This window comes from Nymphaea colorata, chromosome 4 (genome assembly GCF_008831285.2).
Source record: "Nymphaea colorata isolate Beijing-Zhang1983 chromosome 4, ASM883128v2, whole genome shotgun sequence".
Classification (NCBI taxonomy): domain Eukaryota; kingdom Viridiplantae; phylum Streptophyta; class Magnoliopsida; order Nymphaeales; family Nymphaeaceae; genus Nymphaea; species Nymphaea colorata.
Genome location: NC_045141.1, coordinates 7,625,855 through 7,644,821, shown reverse-complemented (window position 1 = coordinate 7,644,821; position 18,967 = coordinate 7,625,855). Strand labels below are relative to the sequence as shown.

General features: G+C 40.2%; 1 protein-coding gene across 3 annotated transcripts in view; it reads right to left on the bottom strand.

Moving 5' to 3' along the window:
* Window positions 1-239: 239 nt before the first annotated feature.
* Window positions 240-18,967, bottom strand: part of LOC116252485 (elongator complex protein 4) — a 28,240-nt gene continuing 9,512 nt past the window's right edge. For all 3 annotated transcript variants that reach the window (XM_050077273.1, XM_050077272.1, XM_050077274.1), the window contains 8 exons: window positions 16,361-16,540; window positions 15,974-16,210; window positions 15,753-15,822; window positions 5,024-5,180; window positions 3,401-3,479; window positions 1,311-1,470; window positions 1,041-1,132; window positions 240-614 (listed from right to left, as the gene is read on the bottom strand). In XM_050077273.1, the coding sequence (XP_049933230.1) occupies window positions 447-614; window positions 1,041-1,132; window positions 1,311-1,470; window positions 3,401-3,479; window positions 5,024-5,180; window positions 15,753-15,822; window positions 15,974-16,210; window positions 16,361-16,486 (1,089 nt within the window). In that variant the 5' untranslated portion in view covers window positions 16,487-16,540 and the 3' untranslated portion in view covers window positions 240-446. The remainder of the gene's footprint in view (window positions 615-1,040; window positions 1,133-1,310; window positions 1,471-3,400; window positions 3,480-5,023; window positions 5,181-15,752; window positions 15,823-15,973; window positions 16,211-16,360; window positions 16,541-18,967) is intronic.

The window sequence follows — 18,967 nt, the reverse complement described above, 5'->3', positions numbered from 1 at the left end:
GAAAAATTTGTGCTTTTATCAACATCAAAATTTTAACCATCACTATTGCTGATTAAGCATGTTTTTGGAATTTTTTTCTCCCTGATTCTGTTTCACTGCAACTATGAAATCATAACACCATTCTCCTGAGAAACTTAGGTTAAGCAGATATCCACCCCAGCTGAACGTTAAACTCTCTGCTTCCGTAAAAGAATATTTGAAAAATACATGACGATGCACTTTCCAGTCACACTGGGATATGAGATCACAATTCCCCACTTTGCAATCTGTAGCCTTGGCGTTTTTCTGAATACTGGCGCTGCAAGACGGATCATATTTGAATACACGGTTCAGACGCAATGAAGCTGAAAGGGCAAAATTCATTATACAGAATACGTTCCTTTGGAGGCCCCAGGAATGACATCCAAGCTTACAAGAAATGTAAGTCCTTAAATGAGATCAGCAGCTTAGAAGTCCAAAGATGATACTTTCGAAGAGCCAGAGCAGCTAGCAGAAATGTCACTTGAATTATTTCCTGAACCATCTACAGGTGCCTGATTTAAGCATTCCAAGACCAACAGTTTTCTACGTTGTAACTTCAGAGAGAATGTGGTAGAGTCCAGAACAGCAGGAACCTGCACGCTCAATTGACAAAGCAACCTAGCTAAATCATTTCAAAGTTGGGATACATAAATCATTAATTTCACCAGCTTGACCACTAAGGATTGTTTGGCAGCAGCGACGCTCTGTGAGTGCCTCATGAATCAACCCAATGGTTAGGCTAGATTCATGGAACATTAGTTCTAGTGTTCCATGATTCTACCCAAATTTTTGGGAAAGATTCATAAGGCACTCACAGAGTGTCCCTACTGCCACATGACCTCTAAGGAAACAAAATAAACCTCAAATGGAGAATAATGGACCACAGAGATGAATGAGGCTTCATTGCAGTACACGGCAATTTTCTTAGTCAATTTAGTTTCTAAACCCATAAAGGATAGAAAGCTCATATGAAGTTACAAACCATGAAAAGAAAATTCATAGATGAAATTTGTTTCGACCTGGCTATTGACGCGGCATACTTTATTGATACATAAAAGGCCAACCATTTCATTATAATCAGTTAGCAGTCTCCCTAACTCCTTGTCTTCATCTGCATGTCAGAAAGATATCCGCTAGTTAGCAGAGTGGCCAATTAACCTTGGATACAGCATGAGTTGGATTGGCTGGTTGAGCTTCCAATGGTCATGGTGATCCCAAACCAATTTATGTTCAAGTTGTTTAGAATATATCAACAAAATGGACTGCAGATAGACATAGTGTTTTCATACCAGGAAGTGCTTTAACGGAGAGCAGAGTATCAGCCAAATGCTGCCATCTCGTACAGAAAGGTAAGGAAAGAACAGAGGGCGGGAAAGTAATCATGCAAACTGCATTAGAAGATCGCAGTGTGCTTCTCAGAGAATTGATGAAGGAAAGCATTTTCCAGTCCTGTATTAAGTAAGCATATCAACTCAACAAATCCTTTTATGCAAAAAAGAAGGGGTTTACTCAGAGAAACCAGAAACCGTAATGCACCTTCAGACCTAACACTACTCAAATCCTATGCCATATTGAATGTTGCAGGTTCAGTCATGGGACTGGAGCAATGTTGACTCTATGCATACATAATGTATACATGTGCATATGTTGTCTGTGTATGAGAATGACTCTGTAACTTATGTTAGGGATAAAACCAGATAACTCAAAAAAAGATAAAGTTCATGTGTTTTCTATGTATACTAACATTGTGGATGTGACCTTGTGAATGATTTTAGTAGAAAACACACATTAGGTCAGCACTCGGTCATATTTCAGGCTTAGCATAAGTAACAAAAAAATTAGCGGCTCTTATAGCACCATATATTGATCCTAGCAATAAATTCTTTTTTTATGAGAAGTTCATTTTTCAATCGAAAGCAGTTGTAATAAAAAATTAGAAATAATCATTACATTAGCACGTTCAAATTAAGTTCAAGTGTGTTCAATGGTTGAGAAATTAATTCAAGGAGAACAAAGGCAGCAGATAACCTGTCCACAGGTGTCCAGTCATTATGATTTATCTCCAGCGCAAGTTGTTCCCCCATCATGGACTATGTGGACTAAGCCATTGATTCAATTAACTTGACTGGTGGTCACAATGTGTCCCTTAAAAAGTTACTTCCTTGAAAAAGTGGATGACAACTTGTATTTTGACTTTGAAAAGTAATTTATATGTTGCACATTTTGACCTATCAGATAAAATGATTAGATGGCTCGTAAGCAGTCATCATATTTATACCATATATATATATATATATATATATATATATATATATATATATATATATATATAGACACACACACCCTAATTTATACAGCCGTGACCACTTTGTCTATCTTCCTCTTTATAAAATATTCCCTCTTCAGAATCTAAATGAGAGAAATAGAGAGAATGTCTAGGGATGGATGTCTTGTCAATGAAAATTTAGCAAGTTGTACATATAATCGTACGGTGCTCTTGAGAGTAGTCTCACATGGCTGCATGCCATTATAAAAATGTTAATCCAACCTTATAGACATGATCAACTTCTATTTTATGGTAGAAAACAAGCTTTAGATTATGTAATTCTTGAATAAACATGGGTATCTTACTATCTCCAAAAATCAAGGGCCCATACTACACCAATTTTTAAGACTTGAAAATTCATGTTTTTGTGTTGAACTGACATGATCTGAAACACTATTTTTATTAAATAAATCATGTTGAACACACATACATATATAGGTCTGATGGCAATATATGGTTTTTTAACTTTTTACAACGAAAATATAAGTACTCTGGGATCATCATAGCATTACTATATATAGAACAGAATTGGACTGATACATTAACATACAGGAAACAATAAAGAGACAATAAAAAATTTTTAAGATAACAAAATTGACCAGGCCAAAGAATAGGCCGAAAAAGGACAAAAATTTGAACTTTTTCAAAGTTGATGAAGTTCAAAATTGGACAAAAGGGCATGATAGGCTGCGCATGATGCACCCGGCATGCATAGTGTTGACCACGTCTGAGGCTTTGTGCCATGTCCAAGGGCGAATCTGTTCCTTGAAGTGTCAATACATGCGTAACTGCCTTTTAGGCATGTCAATGTGACATCTCACACCAGGCCAAAATGGATGTCTATTATAAGAATAAAAAAAATCTTATAAGAATCAAACAAAATGGTCTTCACATTCAAAACTTCACTCCTTAATCACTTGGGGCCTTTCATGAATGTAACCAGCATTCACACGGAAAAAAATGTGAAATAAGTTCCATCTGGATTTAGTCTGGAATATAAAAATACTTACAGTTACATGTAGTAATGAGACACTAATTTTTTGTGCATCTTACCATATTAGAGTATTGAGACTGTGGAGCGCAGAATGACTGAATGGCAACACGACCAACACAGTTAATGGGTCCCTTATGTCTGTTAAGTCAGAAGGTTGAATTCTGTCAACATGAAAGTCTTAGCAGCAAAAAATTGACATAATCAGAAACTAGGACCAGGAACAATCATTAACATCCTCAGTATTTCTAAATTGAAGAGACGTTCAATAGCACATTGCAATGGTGGCAAACAATATCATCAAACAGCGACATTTTGACTATAGACAGACTTGTATAGTAAAGTAGAATGACTTATCACTTCATGTAATGGATTTGGCATCTTATTCTTCCATATTGGCCTCTTATGTCATTATAAGTATCTCCTTATTCAAGAACATTATTGATCATGTCCTCATAACTGGGACTGCCAATGATACTTCTTGTAAAACTAACCATACACATACCAATGCATATGTATTTAATGCACCATTAGCAAAATACTTGGCTGGCACAAAAGAAAATGCTTAAAGAACCAATTCTATGTTAAACTGCACTGCCTGTAAACAAAAACTTTACTCATGAAGAAGGGGGAATCACCAATAAAAATTGTTAAATCAAGTTTCTTGTTGAGGTATATTTCTTCTTGTTTCATATACAAGTGAAGTGGGAGTCATTACCGGTGACCCTCCCTCACTTTCTTAACCTGGAAGTGGAAGGGGATGAGTTGCCAAAGCTAATATCTCAAATTACAGCAGAAAACTCATGATGTCATGCTAATTTAACTATATAGACTTCGACCAACTAAATCCCCCTTTTATAACAGCAATACTCATTGGTTGAGTTACCTAGAAACTGATCAAGTGGAAATCAGCCAACATGACTAGTCCGACCAGCTTAATAGTTCCCAACCTGTGTGTGTTGTTCCACCCTGAGAAAGACCTACAGTGCATTTCAGATAAGATGCAGCTGAGTTTACATAAACAGTTTTTGATGAACACACAAGCATATGCATGTACTATGTATTTATGCAGGTGGGGCAGACATTCCCCGTTCCTCAAGTACTGCACCACTTAGTTCACAGCCATTTTTGACATGTTCTCAAACGACTAATAATGAAAATCTAAAGAATATTATCTTAATGGTTATGCAGACAAGTTGATTAGAACACACTTTCTTCAGTTTTCTTATAGAATATTTACAGAAAAACAAAGTTAATATTACATAATGCATCAAATTTCACAACTGAAATCAGGTATCTGCTTTGAAGCAACTAAATTGAGAATAAAATCATGATTAATGTGGACCATATTATGGGGTATGTTCAATTAGTTAAACTTGTATTTCAGATATTTTCCCGAAAGAGAATATAGCATACAAAGGATAACCATTACTTAGATAATATAATATAGCACATACACCTAAACATACTGGCACACATAAAAAGAAATTCCTGTAAATACAAATGGATGAAGCACGAGCTAAAAAAAATTGAGCCCATCAAGAAATAGGTTATTCAGAAATCTACAAGCCATTAATATGAGTTGCACTATCACCTTAGTTTTGATTAAGACGATGAATGTCCCATCATCTATGTGCATACATTCCTATGTTCTAGACCAGTTGATCAATAACCCAAAATTTTACCTTGAAAATTGTGCTAAAAATTCAAAACAGCGTTCACGAATGGATGCTAGGTCTGGAGTATCATGAATGCTCATACAGTCAACATACTGCCTACTAAGGAACTTCCTTTCTAAGGGCTTCCTTAAGTCAAAATCACTGCAATACTGTTTTCTACCATCTGCAGATAAATGTGAAATCAGCTTCTGCAAGCCATATGAATGAATCAAGTGTACTAGAACATATGCATGTCATGAACTCAATATACATCAAATTGACTAGTACATCAGGAACTTCAAAATTGTGAACGATCAAAGTATATCAGATATCTAATACACTTCATGCAACTAAAGTGGCAATTCGACAAGGAAAAATATTATCTAATACATTTCATGTAAATAAAGAGACAACTGGACAAGGCAAAATATGCTGTGTATATCATCTCAATATACCTGCAGAATAAACAGGAATATAACCTAACATGCAAGGGAAGTTTCAGCATATGTCCAGGTGCACTATAGTCTATACATGCTCACCTCAAGTTATGTTTTCACGGATTTTCTATCATAGAACAAACATATGGATGCAACTCTACGTGAAGAAAACTTAAGGATAGACATAAAGATCATGTTTTCTCAATGTACATATAAACACTGCTCATATGCCGAAGAAGTTCAAAGAGCCAATCTCTAAACCGTTGCATATATGTTTCCTTTGTGGAAAAGGAACCTATTTTCCAATCACTACAATTGCTCATTGTTAGTAACTGGATTTGGGATGTGGATCGGGTCCCATTAGGGCTGACACAATAACACTTATAAATAGGTTGAAGGGCATTAGAAAGGGGCCACGGCTAAGTAACATGGGTACGCCTCCAAAGGAGGCATACCCGGCCGATACCGGTACGACACGGGTACCGGTACCGGTATGGGCCTGGGTACGGCTCCAGTGCGGCGTTGACCGTACCGGGTACGGTCAACGCACCGGAGACCGTATCCGTCCAAAATTGGACACGGTCAAATTTGACCGAGTTCAATTTTGTCTGTTTTTTTTAACATTTATTTCATTTAAACTTTTAAAAACATTTTAATGTTAAAAAAAAACTTAAAACGAATGTTACGAAACCCTTTCTCGTTTGTCTTACCTCTCGTCTCTCACGAGTCCGGCGACGAAGGCAGCGGCGAACGCAGTGGCAACAGGCGATGGCAGGGGCAGCGACGACAGCGGCGACGGCAGGAGGTGACTGTCACGTTGCTTTTTTCATTTTTCTTTTCATTTTCATCGGCTCCACCCCTACCTTTGCTGCCGGCGACGACCGGTAGAAAACCCATCGCCTGAAAGCCTCTGCGATGGGTTTTCTGCTCGCCCCTTCTCTACCCGAGAGGGTTTCAAATCTCTCTCTCTCTGTTTTCCGTGTGATGGGTTTTCTGCTTTGACCCCTGTTCTTGTTTTAATGATTCATTGATTTATAAATTGCAGACATATCGTTTCTTATTTTGATGTGATATATCGTCTCTGTTATTGATGCATTTCTCATATTGTTGTGATATATCGTTTCTTATTTTGATGTTGAAAAGGTTTTAACTTTTAATAGTGAATATATCAGAAACTGTTGGCACGAGAAACGGTTTTTTTCGATCTGTTAGCAAAACTTTCGTTCATTAGAGTATATGAGGTGCTTCGTTGTGTACGCTTGCTCCAATGGTGATTATCGCTTCAGTGGTTTCTTGTGCGCAGAGACGATACTTCCTAATTCTTGTTGTTTCTGCTTTCTTTTTCTTGTATGCTCTTGAAGGCATAATCTTCAAAGTATGGCAATTGGCAGCATATATGCTCATTCTTTATGTTTGGTTGTTTCTATTAGTTATGTTATTCTGTTTGAATATATATATATATATATATATATATATATATATATATATATATATATACGGCCGTACCCCCGTACCCAAAATTTTTGAAAATGGTCCATACTGGTACCCGTACCCGTACCTATGTGACATAGGGCCACGGTGATTATTTGCAGTTCTTTTCCTCTGGGAGGAAGGAACCCTAATCAGCGGATTAGGGTCTGAGTGGGTGAGTTCAGGGGTTCATTTCTGGTGTCTTTCCTTTTGTAACCAGCCTTATTAGCCAGTGGCTAACAATTGGTATCAGAGATAGGTTCCAAAGAATTCAGTCGTCTGCTAATGGCTGTTCAACTGGAAGACACGAACGAGTAGCTGCGGATGATCATAGCAGAATACCGGCAGATGCAAGTCATGCTTGAAAACATTCTAGGAAAGAAGACAGCATAAGTTGTTCCTGAGAGCAGGGTTCCCACACCCAGGGAACTATTCCTGCAAGTAGTATAAATAAAGTTGAAGCCATACATGCACTGAAGCCTTCAGACATAGAGTTTGAAGAGCAAGACATTTCCCCACTTCTAGTCTTGCTAGAAGGGCCAATCAGTGGTGTCGTTCAGCATCCTACAGACAGCGACCTTGGCAACCCTCACCACCATCAGATACAGGCAGGGCGAGTCAGTTCGTCGATGACCAGGTCTCTGCATCCGCAGCAGCAGGACTTAAGCCCAAACAACAAAGGTTTAGAAGGAAGCACGACAGAAGATTGAGCATGGTATAGAGATAATAAATAAGCAAAGAGAGAGAAAATGTTGGCCAAATTGTCAAAGCTGTTGTGGAAAGTGTTGGCATCTTTCCATTCCAAGGTCTGCCCAAGGAAGCAATCGACTAACACATCTGCAATTTTGAGCATCTTGGCCACAGAGGTACGTTTTCTACAATTCTTATAGAATCATCACATATAGGTTGGGGTAGAAGGCAGCCTGAGTGTTAGCTTCAGGCTAACAAGGGTTCCTCGACTCACCTACCCCTCACGGAAGCCCAGCTTCAGAAAAAGCTTATCTCCATTCCACTAATCCCTGGGGTTACATCCGGTATATGTATGTAAGAGTATGCCACGGGTGGGTTGTATCCTGCTCCAAGGAGCCCCCCGACCCGACTCCCCAATAGCATCTAAGCTGTTAACATAACATAACGTCAAGTAAAGGAAATAACATCAGTAAGGAAACGGCATAAAAGCTTAAGGCTCGCTATCCGATTGGAGCCTAACATTTCTCCCTCCCTAGAGAAACACCTTGTCCTCAAGGTGTAAAGTTTGGGAACCTTCTCCTCATCTCCTCTGTGTCCTCCCAGATTGTTGGAAGGTCATGGTGGTCTGACCACTCTATCAACCATTCAGCAACTCGATTTCCCCCTTCCTTACATGTGTGTGTGCCTATCCGCCGATGGGGTTGGGTGCAAGGTGGCCCACTAATGGCAGGTGCTGCTGGTGCTTCCTGCTCAGCAATTTGTTCAGTGGCTTAAGCTTAGAAACGTGGAACACAGGATAGATGGAACTTCCTTCAGGCAGCTGGAGTTCATAAGCCAAAGACCTGACTTGCCTTAGGATTCTTCAAGGTCCCACATAGCAAAAGGCCAACTTGTTGTATCCTTGCGGAAGGCGAAATCCTACACCCTGCAGAGGCCTTCGGAGATAGACCTAATCGTCAACTGCAAACTGTTGGTCTTGGTGCCTGCGATTGTATTGCAGGACCATACAGTTTTTGGCAGCTGCCAAGTGCTTCTTTAGGTCTTCTATCACTGCATCCCTGCACCTCAGCTGTGTGTCTACCTCTTCCTCCCTAGCTGTCCCTGGTTGGTATTGGCAACGATCTGGCGAAGGCTTCCCATAGACAGCTTCATATGGTGAGATTCCAGTTGATGAGTGCCACTGTGTGTTGTAAGCCAGTTCTGCCCACGAGAGGTAGTCTGCCCATAGCTTGGGTCGTTGACCCGTGTAGCAGCGCAGATATGTTTCCAAGCTGTGGTTTACGACCTCGGTTTGGCCATCCGTTTGGGGATGGTACGCAGTGCTTAGTTGTATCTTCATGCCCTGCATTTGGAAGTATTCCTTCCAAAAGGAACTCAAGAACAAGAGGTCATGGTCACTAGTGATAGACTGGGGCATTCCATGCAGCTTCCCAACATTTTCTTGGAATGCCTTGGCAACCATCTTGGTTGTGTAGGGGTCGGAGAGTGCTACAAAATGGGTGTGTTGATAATCTATCAACCACAACAAGAATCACTGTTTTACCTCAAGAGAGGGGTAGTCCTTCCGCAAAATCCACAAATATATCTTCCCAAATCCATTCTGGAATCGGCAGGGGCTGTATCAGGCCAGCGGGTTTCATGGTTTCATACTTATTTCTTTGGCAAACGTCGCACCCCTTGGTAAAATCTCTGATCATTTTCTTCATGCCAAGCCAATAAAAGCTGGAGCACATATACTTGTAGGTCCCCTCAATGCTGTCATTGTTGTTCCATGATCTTATGCTGAAATTGGACTGTGGGGGCATAAAGATACACCCTTGGCTTTGTCACATGGATACTACTGTAAAGGCAGTGTACCCGTACCAGTCAGGTACAACACTGGTGCTGGTACTGATACTGTCGGGGGTACCTCTTTTCTTGGGTACTGGTCAAACAGTACCGGATATGGTCAACGTACTCGGGACTGTATCCATCTGATTTAGGACTCGGGACTGTATCCGTCTGATTTAGGACTCGGTCAAAGTTGACCGAGTCTTTTACTATACAAAATTTAGGATTTTAGTTTTGTTCTTTACACCATTTATACTCAGGAACACAGACAGAGCAGCATTTTCATATTTTGTTCAATAGTTTCTTCTTTAGAATCTATAAATTTGAATCATGAATGTATATATATATATATATAGCCGTACCCCCATACCCAAGTTTTTTTAAATAGTCTGAACCCGTACCCGTACCAGTACCCTGCTTGGTTAGGACTTAGGGCTGTGAGAGGTGCAGCCAGTATTCCAAATCTGCACACAAATTTTCTGTAGTAGCCCACCAGGCCCAAGAAGGCCCTCAGTTCCCTGACTGAGCAAGGTTAGGGTGTCTCCAGTCCCTTACAACAGTTTTTTTCTCTTCCTCCATTTGCACACGGCCGTGGCCAATAACATGTCCCAAGTAGGATAGCTGGTCAGTCCCAGATTGGCACTTGGACAGCCTCGCCTGCAGATGGTTGCACTACAGCTTGATAAGTACCTTGTGCAGGTGCCACAGATGTTCTTCCTCATCTCTGCTATATCTCAAAATGTTGTCGAAACATACAAGGACAAATCTACGCAAATGGGGACGGAATACCTCCTTCATGATGGACTGGAAGGTCGCAGGTGCGTTTGTGAGGCCGAAGGGTATCACCACGAACTCTTAGTGACACTCTGTGTGTGTGAAATGCAATCTTATGTACATCCTCCACTGCCACTTGTATTTGATAGTAACCGGACCATAGGTCCAGCTTGGAGAAGAGCACGACTTCCTTTAATTCGTCTAGCAAATCCTCAATGGTGGGGATTGGGTATCAATCCTTGATGGTGACTGTGTTGAGAGCACGATAGTCGATGCAAAACCTCCAATATCCATCCTTCTTCTTCACTAGAAGTGTTGGCAAAGCAAAAGGGCTGTAACTAGGTTGGATAATCCCGCTGCCTAATATTTCATGCACCAGTCTTTCGAGGGTGTCGCATTGCTCCCTGCTATATCGGTAGGGTCTCATCTTCACTGTGGTGGTTCCTTGTTGCAGCGAAATTGTAGTCACAGGTGCGCCGTGGAGGGAGGCCAGCTGGCATGGCGAACACGCCCTGGAACTCTTGAATCAGTTCGCTTAGCTTTTGCCTGGAGAGCATCGACTGAGACAACTACCTGCTCTCTTCATTGCCCATTTCAATTGCAGTCAACAACAAGAAGGAAGCCGCAAGTCCCTTCATTATCTTCAAGGCCGATTCCTCTGTCATGGGTTGCGGCGGGATACCCTCCAACGTGAGTTGGCTTTCGTCACCCTTCTTGATGTGCATCATCATACCTATAAAATCCTAGGTCACCTCACCCAGTCCCTACAACCATTGTATTCCTAAGACAACGTCAGCTTCCGCCATGGCCAAGGTCTAGAGCTCCAACGAGAACCGGTGGCTTTGAATTTCTAATCTCTTGTCTGCATCAACCTCTACACTTGAGGGTACCCCCATCGCCTACCACCATGTCGAAGGCTGGTTGGTCTCCACCTCGCAACCTAGCATTTTCATGGACTTCTCTAAGATGAAGTTATGGGTGGATCAAGTATCCACCAACACGCTGATCATCCTTCCTCTGAGCATCCCTTTCACTCTCATTAGCTGATGAGTTGCTTCGCCCGTCAGGGCATGCAGGGAAATCTCTGAAGCTCCTTCCTCTAGTGGCCCAGATAGTTCCCTTCCTCTTCCAGTTGTGCCTCCCCTTCTTCGTCCAGCAGCTCACCCTCCTCAACCAGGTACATGTGCAGACGTCGACAGGCATGCCCTGGCGTCCAAGGGCGATCGAAGTGGAAGCAGATGCCTCTTCTACGCTTCTCCCTTATCTGCTCTGGAGTAAGGTGCCTCACAAACGGTGGGTACAAGAGGGAATGAGCCGTTGACCATCGGCGGTATTGAGTTCCCTATCCGATAGTTATTTCTCATCAATCCCATACCTTCAGACCACCCTCTTGCCGCGGCATTGAGACGCCGGTTTTTCTCCTCGACAATGCACGCAAGTTCAAAACACTCCTACAAGCTGCGGGGTCTCAGTGCTTGTACCTCGATTCGCAATTCATCCTTCAATCCACCGACGAATGCTCTAATGAAGGCCTCCAAGGGCCATCCATGCACCATATTATTAAGGTTCTCAAAGTGCTCTTGGTATTCCATTACCGTTCCTAACTACTGAATCTTGGAGAGCTCAATGTTGTAGTCCTCGTATGTTGACGGTCCAAAACTGGTCGAAATCGCCTCCACCAAGGTTCTCCAGCTTGGCTTCCCTTGGTGTACCACGATCCACCGATACCAGCGTATAGTGGGGCCCTCCAAATGCATGGTGGCGTGGCTTACTCGTTGGTCCTCTGCAATTCCTTGGCAGTCGAAATATTGCTCCGATTTGAAGACCTAGCTTAATGGATCTTCCCCTGAGAATTTGGGGAATTCCATCTTCGCCGGTTTTCCATATATCCCACTGTGGGACGGCTCCCCGGTTTCCCTGCTCCTCTAGCCCTCAAATTCAGTGCGGTTAATACTTGGAGTGTGGTGAATGCCTCCCTGTTGAAGCATCTCCTGCAGCAGGCCTGTGAGATTCTGTTGTTCCTCGAAGACGGTGTTGAACTTGGCATCGAACCCATCGGATCTCCGCTCCATCGCTTGCATTCTATCGTCTAATGTCCCCAACGCTTCAGGCCAAGGCGTCCTTCGAGGTGACCCTCTCAGCCATGGCTCTGATACCTTGTTAGCTTCAAGCTAACAAGGGTTCCTCGACTCACTCACACCTCACGGAAACCCAGCTTCAGGAAAAGCTTATATTCATTCCACTAATCCCTGGGGTTACATCCGGTATATGTATGTAAGAGTATGCCTCAGGTGGGTTGTATCCTGCTCCAAGGAGCCCCCCGACCTCATTCCCTAATAGCATCTAAGTTGTTAACATAACATAACATCAAGTAAAGGAAATAACATGAGTAAGGAAAAGAAAATAAAAGCTTAAGACTCGCTATCCGTTTTGGAGCCTAACACTGAGAAACCACCCTAGAGCCCAACCATGGCAGCAACTACCGCATTGGGAATTGCAATGGAACCCATAGTCGTGGATCGTCTAGTGGCCCCATCAAGCACATTTCGTCCATTTCTATGCCTAAGCTATTAGAGTACCATTGTCGATGAGGCAAAGCTTGGGGAAATTCTGCTATTACCAAGTAGCGATCCCAGTAGCGTTGAGATGATTGGGGCATCGGAAGTGTTGGGAGAGCTCGTCAAGGTTGTCCATGCCAGACCCTCTCACATTTTCTTTTCACCACCTGAAAATCAGGTAAATAACCCCAATGGCGAGTCTAATAAGGTGGGGAAGGTGGACAAGAGTGGTGAGAAGCAACTACAAGCGTTAGACGTCTTTGGCGATAACATGGACAAGGGAAATAAAGCCCACTCAGAGTTGCAAGGCTTGACGCTTCAAGACTATAAGGGGCTGAGACATGACTGCTGAGTTGGAATGTGTCAATCGAAGTGTTGGTGTGGAGATAATTGTGGTTGTCAAATCTGTAGGTCCTGACTTCACTTCACTTCCATTTCTGTTGCCATCTTCTCCCGTTACTTTGACTTGCACAATGATGAAAAAGTGGTCAGTAAAAACTCCTTTCCATCTTCTTTCGTTGTGTTCTGAATTTAGTAGAGACAGCAATTTGGAGAAACAATGATGATGTTGCAATATTGAGAACAGTAAATGATGCTGCTTATAAGTTCTATAAATGTATTACCAGTTTTCTTAATCAGCCTTATGTATGTTATATCAAGTTATATGCAATATATGATGTATATTTATGCAGTTACAAATTTACAGTACTAGATATATAACAGCTACTTGTTTAATGCCTAATTATGTTATGAGGAAGATTGTAAAATATGAAGTACATAATCTGAAATCAGACTCCAGAATATATATATTATATAGGATAACTTTGTATTATATATATATATATATACACTCACACCCTCGCTACACCCACACCCATGTGACATAGAACCATAGTTTTTAAAGAAAAAAAAAATTAAAAAGATGTCGTTTCAGATCTGGTCTGCCCAGACTCGATCCAAAACCCACTTGCCCTTCACGTGCCCATGAAAAAATGCCATACCAACATGGGTATTACTTGGGCAAGTACTGTGACCATGTTACTTAGGCCCTAAACCTTTCTTGAGTTTGTGTTCCTGAGTTTGAAAAGATTAACCTTAATTTGAAAACTGTGACATATGGGGCTGCACAATGAGTTGAAGAAATGAAAGCAAAATAAAAGGAGAATCTTCCACTCCTGCACTGGAGATGCACAAGCCAGCATCCCATTTTCTAGCCAGTGGGTTGCCATTTCCCCATTTTTTTTCTTTCAAAAAAAAAAAAGGACAATCTGCCACATTTCAGCCATGACTATCAGCACCAAAATGAACCAGTCATTAAAATTTATATAAGAAACAGACGGAAACAAGGCCATTTCTAGCCACTCGCTTGCCAGGAAATGGGTTGATTTAGGCGACCCAGAGCCCATTTATTGGTCTGTGAGTGGCCAAAATCCAGAAGCCTAAACTCAAAAAACAAAAAAAAATTGGAGCAGCTGAGAAATGGACAAAGGAGCATGCCCAACAAGTTTTAAGGTCAGCAGCCAAAACAGGGTTATCTTGGGTTGTCATCCATGTGGGACGTTATAGGTTGTCAATCATCTTGAACACGTCTATGCCATAATTGCCATTGCATAAGGATCAAAATAGCTTGGGCATAAAATATTTTGTAACTAAATTGTATATCCTATATACAAGTAATTCCGACAAACATATGTGTGTTTAGAGAGAGAGAAGAGAAAGAGGGAGCAACATAGATAGAGATGGAGAGCTCCCAAGGGCCAAGAGATCCAGACATCTCAGTGAACAAACTTAAGTATGTTTTGACTTAACCCAGACACATAGTTGTGCTACTGCTGATTATTTATTATGAAATATGAATTGATATTTGGTTTGAATCATGGTCGGAGACTCAGAAGAATTGTTCCATTCAGAAGGTTGGAATTTTCTTAATCATGTTTTTCTCAGAAAAATAATGGAATTTCAAAAAATTAAAAAAATAAAGAAGATAATGGGAAGCTTATGAAAATAATGTGTTTTTTTCGTATAGAAAAAATTAACAATTATAAAAGTTTTTAATTACAAAAGGAAGTTTATGCTTAAAATTTGCTCTTTATGTTATGGCAGTAACATGATCATACTACAATAATTATTTTTCTAGCAACATTTAGCCAATAATGTTGAGGTATTTATTTCTAGTGATATTTTGAAAATATCACGATTTTTTGCCGGTAATACCAGCTAGATTCAACAGGCCAAAGACGTTACAAATTTTAAAAAATAGTGGTGACATTGTGACTATGGTCTTTAATTGAATTTTACAGACGAATCTCATCATTAACTGAGAAAACTTTGAAGTTCTGTGGACCATTCATCTTTTTCAATTGCTAGGAAAGAAAATTAAGCAAGAAAGTTGCCTAATTTAGCATAAATTCTCTACTAATCTATATGGTATCCCAAACTCAAGCTTTTGAGTTTTTTGGCACCTGTAACCATGCCAGCACAACTAGTTACATGTACAGTTCTGGCAAACCCCTGTTTCTGCCTATGATTTTCTACTATATCATATGGTACTAATAATGTTAACAGATACATATCAGTCATCAGATCCATATGGCACGCCCATATATACCAGCAATCATATTCGAATGATAAACATAACCAGCATACATATGAAGAAATAAACCCCAAAAACTGGAAAAGCATTCTCAAACAACTTTCAAGTGCCCAAGACTTGACTAATTATGCTCAAGTTTCTATCCTTTTAAAAGGTTTTCCACTGTCTTAAAAGTATTTATGAGGAAATATCAGAAAACAGAGTAATGCATGAGATATGAGACCGTACTACCGTACTACATACAGGTTCTTTAAAGCATAATGAATAAGGACAACATCATACCCACAAAACCCAGTAACTTTAGCCTACAGAAACTCTGAATTAATGCCTACTATCAACTGTGGGTTTTAACAAATTACCAAAACTGAGAGCAAAAAAAAAAAAAAAAGAATGTCTTAGACTACCTTCAGTTCTATCAAGTTGTTGCTCATCACAATATTTCTTGTATTGCCAGGCGATCCTCAAGTTTTTCTCCTGCATCGATAAGGAGAGGGTTATATAGCTATGCAAGAGCAAGTATAACTAGTACAACATAAAGCTAGAGAGAAGGAAGAGAGCTCTGGAACTGAAATTAACACAAAACACAAAAGAAAAACCAAACAAACATAGGGAAGCTGGGTCCTACCTGTGCTTCATCTGTGATGGAACCTGATTCATGCTTATCAGACTTGGATATAAGCAGGCCCGGCAAGGTACCCAAAAAAGCTTGAGGGTTTTTCTCAGGGCTAGCATATAGAAGTGGTTGTTGATGTATTAGCCCTTGAGACATGAAATTCCTTAGAAGCAAGAGATGATGGGGAGCTTCATTGTCCTCCATGATCATCACAAGTGTACCTAGTGGTATGCCCCCACCTAATATCTTTGAGATCAATGTTAAGGTGACTAAAAACAAGTATCTTCAACAGATCGTAGCTTGCAAAAATACAAAAGCACAAAAGAAAAAAGAGACAACATACAACAAAGACTCAAAGAGCATGTATATCAAACAACAAAACAATGATGGAAGGATATTGTCAAGATATGAGATCCCAGTGGAAACCAGGAATATGCCGTTTGGGCCTGGTTTGACACCAGATGGGAGAGGAGATATGGTGGTACAGGGATTCCTTGAGAATGAGCTCTTCATGTTGGTTGCCATGCAGCTACACCGTGTTAATGCTTTTATTTACTTCTTCCCCTGAACCTTTCCACTCTGCGAATTCAATATTTGATAATCAGTCTCAATAAATAGAAAATTTATTGAACTTCTAGTTGACTAAAAAAATGGCTTTCCTAAATTCATCTCTGACTTACAAACAATGGAAACACTCGTCCCTACCTTATTGTACCGTAACAAATCCATCCATGACATTCACAATTCTAAACAATCTGTCTTTGTATTATTTTACCCATAGATAGTGTGTTACTAGTTACTATTTCATGCACTTAGAAACATGGGTTATATGATCTGGAAAATATTTGTATGCCATTCTATAGCCCATTTATTATCTTTTTAAATGGCATTCATGTATTCTATGAAAGAAAATCTGTTCAAGTTGACTCAGTTGACCCTCAAGGATGACTTCGGTACACTCACATCAAAGGAAGGGATGCATCCTTGAACAGTACAATAGGGCAGTGATATATTCGTTAATAGCAATAAGACAGATAAATCCTGAAAAAGTCCTCCTAGAAGGCCATCCAGATTACAAAGTTAAAAGGACAAAGACAGGATCTATGGAAATTTCTGCACGATTTATGTGCTACGTAACAGGGACTCCCTGTATCATACCAACATTGAGCGCTGGTTTTGCAACAATTCAGTTACCAACTATGACAAATGCAGTTAACCATGCATATGCACGTCGCAAATGACTTTCACTTGAGTTCTTGTTGTTAAGTAAAAGTCTCATACACTTATTTTTTGGCTCCATATGTACAGTTTTTAGAATTTGTTTTGCTTTTGATATTAAAAAATGCACACACACACAGAGTTTCCCTGCGCCCAAGTTTTCTGAAACTACTCTGCACGTCCACCCATGCGGCATAATATGCAATATTGCCCCTCTAACTCCCAATTGTTTCACATAAATCTTCCTAAATTGATCTTACTAAATTATTAGAAGTCGTGATTTTATTTTTTATTCTTATAAGAAGTCCATTTTTATTTTCATTTCAGTACAGGGATCTACTCTGTAATTCTGTTGCCGCCCCCAATCCATCTTCAATGTGGGATTAGGGTTCATGAGATTGTGGATCTTTCTCTCAACCTCCAGCGGTGCTCCAACATCGTATTAGAGCCAGTCCTTCTGAGTTCTGAGAACTGCTTGACACCAGCAGGCAGGGGCAGAGGGGAAAGAGGGAAGGGGGGGCATGAGGGGGCGGAGGTGCTGGCAGGGGCCATGCACCCCCCCCCTCTTTTTTCACATTTTGGAAAAAAAAATTTATGCTCATAGTTTTGAAAATTTTTAATTTGACATATATAAAAATTCTGAAAATATTGTTCAATCCCTGTACAAATTTAGAAAATACTATTTGGCCCCCCTTTAAAAGAAATTCTGGCTCTGCCGTGTCAGCAAGGCTATGGATCCTCTTCTCTCTTTCCTCTTCTCTTCTTCTTCTACTCATTTTTTTCTCACTGATCCTAGTAGCATGCCCTAAGAGGCAGTTGCGTGTGGTTGATCAGAAATCTAATTCCGACTGAGATTAGATGCCCTAGATCACGTTTACTACTTAAATTGATGGTTGTTGGTGTCGACGTGAGGAGTAAATGCTGCTCCAGTTGTCGTTGAAATCTAGTAAGTAGCCTTCATGTCTCGGTTGTTGATTGTTGTTGTTCAAGGAATGCAATTTGAAGCCTCTATATCAGTCGTTGATGGTGGATCTGTCGTCTCCTATGGTAAAGTTTGATGTCATTTAACTCCTGCCGTTGGCTGTGGTAATGTTATGAGGTTGATGAATTCATATTCGTGTTTCTTTGTGGCTGCATCTGCTACTCTCTGTTTGATGAGATCAAACTTAGTATATATATATATATATATATATATATATATATATATATATATATATATATATATATATATATATATAATTCTGTTACGAAATCAGACATATTTCTGAGTCATTGGAAGTTATGATCTCTTGTCTTGAATATTTATGTTGCAATCAATAGTTGGGGACTCGGCTGGACAGTTTTGTGATAGTTTTGGTCGGTGATATCTAACTTGTGAATAAGGACAGATCAGTGCATCATTCTATTCTACATTGCAGGCTCATTTCTTTCGTTGTGCAATGTTCACTTCTATATCACATGGGTACGGGTACGGGTCCGGTGCCGGTAAAACTTGGGTGCGGGGGTACGGCCGTAAACACACACACACATATATATATATATGTCAAAAAATTTCAAACAGAATAACATATTCACACATATATATATCAAAAAATTAGAAACAGAAATAACATATTCATAAATCATGATTCAAAATTTATAGCCATTAAGATTTCCATTGCATTCGGCTGCTAACATGAGAGGCACTTTAGGGGGCTGAGGTATATATATATATATATATATATATATATATATAAAGCACTGGATTCTCAAAGATTTCTATTGCATTCGGCTGCTAACATGAGAGGC